This window comes from Drosophila erecta, unplaced genomic scaffold, assembly GCF_003286155.1.
Source record: "Drosophila erecta strain 14021-0224.00,06,07 unplaced genomic scaffold, DereRS2 tig00000000-arrow-pilon, whole genome shotgun sequence".
Lineage (NCBI taxonomy): Eukaryota > Metazoa > Arthropoda > Insecta > Diptera > Drosophilidae > Drosophila > Drosophila erecta.
Window position 1 is genome coordinate 12,078,885 of NW_020825194.1, and position 5,522 is coordinate 12,084,406.

General features: G+C 36.7%; 1 protein-coding gene across 1 annotated transcript; it reads left to right on the forward strand.

The window, feature by feature from the left end:
• The first annotated feature begins 3,388 nt into the window (after positions 1-3,388).
• On the forward strand, positions 3,389-4,938 carry LOC6552545 (phosphotriesterase-related protein). The gene is made up of 5 exons (XM_001980805.3): positions 3,389-3,540; positions 3,630-4,142; positions 4,200-4,364; positions 4,421-4,638; positions 4,696-4,938. The coding sequence occupies exons 1-5, from the start codon at positions 3,522-3,524 to the stop codon at positions 4,831-4,833; spliced, it is 1,053 nt and encodes a 350-aa protein (XP_001980841.1). The 5' UTR covers positions 3,389-3,521; the 3' UTR covers positions 4,834-4,938.
• Positions 4,939-5,522: the final 584 nt, after the last annotated feature.

The window sequence follows — 5,522 nt, forward strand, 5'->3', positions numbered from 1 at the left end:
TCAAAGCAGGCGAATGCAGTGCAAGCGGCGTTTTTTCTTCGTTTTACTTTTTGCCCTCCTGTCCCTCTAACATTAAATTGAATTGATTTTAATTTTCTGATTTTCGATGAATTATATATATATGCATAATATTAACTATATCTACATCTATATATGGTAGGATATGTAAATCGTGTGAAGCATACACACATATAGTTTCTTTGGGTATATCCACATTAAGGCGAAAAACAAAAGATAAAAACCATTTAAAAGCATATTCTATCTATATATATATATAGCGGTTACAAAGAAAATTCAGCAAAAATGGCAAACAAAAAATGCAAAAAATACAATAAATATATATGGTTCGTCTTTAGAATTTTATTGCTTTAAGCGTTATTTAGTTTTTCTTTGTTTATATTAAAACACACATGCGTACACAACAAAACAACAAACCCCTTTTTAATTTAGCTTTCTCCATTCTGTAGTACATAATTTACAATTTTATTCAAATCAATTACACCTATGCAAATAAATTTAAATCTAGAAATAAATTGTGTTGTTAACCCTAAACAAAAAATGCAAAAATTGAAAAAAAAATCAAAACAAATGTAAGTAAAACTAAACTTACCAATAACAAAAAGGAAATAATGCAATAAATTTGATTCTACAATTAAAATTCCCACAAGACCAAAACCAATCCAATAAGTACATTTGGCACACAGAACTGAAAGGAATCGCTTTCACACCAGGAGCAAAATAGAAGCCGACACCAAACTCGCCTTTAACCAATCGCCTTCCCATCGGGAATTTGTTTCGCGAGATCGAACTTATCTAGTGGTGCTTCCCAATCTTGGGTAACACTCCTAGTTACACGTTGATCTGGGGAATCTCGGTCTCAAAGTGGGTCCAAAGTTCAAGCTGATTCGAGACCTTCCTTGGGCACAGGAGATTCTGGACGGGAGAATTAAGCAAACCAATCCAGCAATAGTGAAGTCCAAGCACGTTAGGGGGTGTTTAGTCAGAACATTTGAACTGTACAAAATCAGAGATGAAAAATGCAACCTAGAAACGAACTTCAATATAATTTTAAATGAAAGACGAAACCTAAATGTACAGAGCCAGAGATAAAATGGGAGAAATTAGGGATGTGAGAAACTGCAATTAATCAACAAGAACAGCTAAATGTCATTTTAATTTAATTTTATACCCCACCACAATGATAAAGGCAACACTACATATACGTATATCATAATTTAATTGAAATCTATAAAATTAATTAGAAAAATTGTATACATACATGAACACACAATATGGATTTTAAGAATTAACGAACAAGTTTAACACAGTTTAAAAGCGTTTTAAAACTGATTTACTAACTTCAAACCGAGGACTATTTGAAGTTGAATAATATGAATATGAAGTTCGAATCGATTAAAACCCATTTCTATCATTTTTGCATAGTTGTAGTTTTCAGTTACAATCATTTACAATGCTTTAGTGTGCTTTTAGTTCAAATTGTGTTTATATATTTAACGAAAAGAGTAAAGTGAAAAGGCAAATAATAATTATAACTAAGCGTAATAAACTTTTATTATTATTAACCACAACGTTTATTCTAGTAGTTCTTTATTATATTACCAGATTAATTATTATTTTGTTGTGTGCACCTCTTAGTCACTTTTGCGCTTATAAGCTAATCAAACAACACGCAAGCAATCACTCCCATACCGATAACAAATCCAGTCCCAATCCCAATTCGCATCCCGATCCTAAATCCCCAGCCCGAGAATCCAATTTCTGCCAAACTCTACTTGTGTTAAAATCTTTTGCAATTGCTAGCCGAATTTGATGTTTGTTTGACTCTTACTTTGGATATGTGAAGTGTTTTGTTGACAGCAGGAGCAGAAATGGAACGAAATTAGTTGATTTAAGCGTATGAATGGGATTTAATGAACTTGAATATGAATGCATCCAATATCTAAAACTATGCGTATATAAATATTGTACTAATGTGTAATTGTAATTAAATGCGTCGGATGAGAATATCTGCAGCCAGTTGGGTGGAGAAACAGTGAACATATATTTAACACAGAAACGGTAAAGCTAGAAAATCTAAATAGAAATAGATATATACTTATACCTAAACATGAGCCTCAGATCCGGGCGTATATAAGAGCAACAACTATTTTAATTAAACTTAAACAAATGCATAAACAAACAAATACAATAAAATAGAAGTTAAAGAGCAACCACAAAAACATTTGAAATGAACAATGAAACAATATTAACTCCAAAATTTATATAGCAAACTGGATAATGTTCAATAAAAGGCGATAATATAATTTTTAAAAACATTTGCATTTTTCATTTTCCATTTAACATTTTGTTTGGATGCAGCTTTTGCGAGATACGTTTTTCCATCTTTCGATATCCATTCGGAACCGAAGCCAAGCCAAGGTGCTAAGTAGTTTAGATGAAGATGAAGAGTTGGCTTAATGGCCAATTAGGAGTAGATCGAGTGGCTCTGGGATGTGTTTCAAAATGGCTTGTTCGCTCTTCATGCAATAGTTAATTACCTAACTAAAGTCACAGCAAGTGTTCAAAAGTAAAACTCAGTAACTACCTAAACTCAGCAAGTAAATAATAATGAATTTGTGTGCGCTTATTTCGTTATGATAATTTTTAAAACAGAATAACACAGTTACCACTTTCAAATGAAGAAACAAAAAAGGTTTTGATCTGTCTATAAATTAAGCTGCTAAAAACTCCAAAAACTAATTGAAAGCCCAGACAAAGAATTAAAGCAACAATTACAATATTTGACAGATTCTTCGCGAATGGTAAAATAATGAATGCTTAGATCTTAAGACAAATCGAAAGAAATATATATATATACGAGATATAACAGTTAAATGAATGATGCAGCAATGTCGTATGAATAACAGAAACATATATCTTAAGTATAAATGAGTATATATATAGACTATATATACACACATATGATGTATATCTGATAAATGAGAAATCGCTAAACTGATAAAATTAAACCTAAGTAAATCTAAAAAGAAAATACAAAACACGGAAAGAAATGGAACTAATAAAGAGAATTATTCTGAGAAATATAAGCCACCTGACTTTCATTTGAGCGATTAAGGGTGATTATGTTGTTGAGTGCATTTGGCGAAAAGATATTATCAGCTCAAAATAGAAGCCTTGCATTTATTTGGCATATTAAAATTGATTCTGATGCTTCGTAATGAGGACTAATGGAAGATCACAACTCAGCCCAGTGCAATCTCTGATTGTGCGCAATGGAATATTTTCTAGATAAGTGGGGTCCGGGATCAAGCAAAAGCAACTGTAAACATATATCTGCGGTTAGGGAACTCCACAATGAAAGATCTCTCCAGATCAGTTCTCCGTTGGCTTTCGTAGAGATCGGTCCGCTGAAATCGCCTTCTAAAAATAGTATCTTCCAAGCGTGAGGAGAGCAAAAAAAAAAAAAATTCAAAGCGTGACCCACATTGAAAGCTGTGAATATGTCAACCGTACAAACCGGTGAGTTGGAATCCCAGGGAGATAAGAGCTATTTTTGAGCTTATCTCAGCTCATCAGATAATGAAATTTTCCGCTGTTTGTGCATACAGTTCTGGGCACCATTACTCCCAATCTGCTGGGGCGAACTTTGACCCACGAGCATGTTGCCCTGGATTTCGAGCACTTCTACCGCCCACCGCCGCCGGATTTCGAGTGCGAACTTAAGGCCAAGATCAGCATGTCCACGCTGGGCTATGTGCGCCTGTATCCGTATTCCAGCAAGGAGAATGTCCGCTTCTACGACGGAGAAGCCCTCGAGGCGGCCAAGAAGGATGTGCTGCTCTACAAGAAGCACGGTGGTGGAAGCATTGTGGAGAACAGCAGCTATGGACTAAAGCGCAACCTGGAGTTCATTGTGGAGCTGGCCAAGAGCACTGGTGTTCACTTTATTGCCGGCACCGGGCACTACATCCATGCCATGCAGGATGCCAGCCATGCCAGCTTAAGCGTGGAGCAGATGAGCGACTTGTACTCGAAGGACATCATCACTGGACTGCAGGTCAATGGCAAGATGGTCAAGTGCGGTTTCATTGGCGAGGTGGCCAGCGTTTATCCCATTCATGGTAGGTGGCAGCAAATCCTATCTAGAATCCCGCATTTTAATATGATATTCCATTAAGATTTTGAGAAAAATGCCATTAAGGCGGCCGGCGAGATCCAGGAAGTCCTTGGCTGCGGTGTTTCCATGCATCCGCATCGTGTTACCAAGGCTCCGTTTGAGATCATGCGTCTTTATTTGGAAGCGGGTGGACGTGCCGACAAGTGTGTCATGTCCCATTTGGATCGTAAGTACTATGGTACTGCATATTCCCAGTTTTATGGAAAGTACCATATCCCATAGGCACCATCTTCGACATCGATGAGCTGCTGGAGTTCGCCAAGCTGGGCTGCTACATTCAGTACGATCTCTTTGGGACCGAGTGCTCCTTCTATCAGCTGAATACCAGCGTGGATATGATATCCGATGGCCAACGAATCGACAACCTGATAAAGCTGATTAAAGAGGGTTTGGTGGACAAGCTGCTCATGTCCCACGACATCCATACAAAACATCGATTGGTAAGCTAAAATTAACTCGATTGTAAATTTCCTCTATATATATTCCTATATAATTAGACCTCCTATGGCGGTCATGGCTATCATCACATTCATACCAACATCCTGCCCAGAATGTTCGATCGCGGTGTTACTTTGGAGCAAGTGGAGCAAATGACGGTCACCAATCCTGCAAACTGGTTGGCCTTCGACCCATAAAGCTGCCAATTTTGTTTTTGGTAGCATCTCGTATCATGTTATTCTTGCTGATAAGATAAGCGTGGTTCTTTTGGCAATAATAAATGGGCGTGTCTACGAAATCGAGCTTATCACTTAATTTTATTACAAAACACGAAAATGGGGGCTCGTACGATTTTTGTAGATGCAATTATGAATTAATGGAAAATTAGGCAACCACAAAAATAAATCCCCTACATATGTTCTATATCTGTCGTGATTAAATTACAATAATTGAATAAAACTGTAATTAAATTGTATAGAACGAAAATATGTATTAAATAGTACTTCTTGGTCTGCAAATTTCTAAAAATTTCCAATACTTTTAAATATTTCCACTGCGGATTAGAGATAAGTCTGCTAAATCCTTATCATTTTTGACCCCCTTTCAAAACAGGCACTCGACTTCTTGTAGACTTTATTTCCTATCGAGATGAAACAGTTGCGACGATTGTTGCCAAAATAAAAGAGGGAAAACTAGGGAAAACGTTATCGTTGTTATTGTTTCATTTGAGGCTGCCAGAACAGCTCTTATCAGCTCGTCGTCAGGCCAGGCCCCATAAAGTGACCAGCCGGCAATTGAAACGCAAAGGTGCCGTATTTACGACCCAATGGAGTCTCCTCATCCACTCGGCTATATATATACCAGTTCCCATTATAGTCGCACTCAT

Coding starts and splice junctions, on each gene's coding strand:
- LOC6552545 (XM_001980805.3), top strand. Junction 4,143..4,199: donor CAGCGTTTATCCCATTCATG/GTAGGTGGCAGC, acceptor TATTCCATTAAG/ATTTTGAGAAAAATGCCATT. Junction 4,365..4,420: donor TGTCATGTCCCATTTGGATC/GTAAGTACTATG, acceptor CATATCCCATAG/GCACCATCTTCGACATCGAT.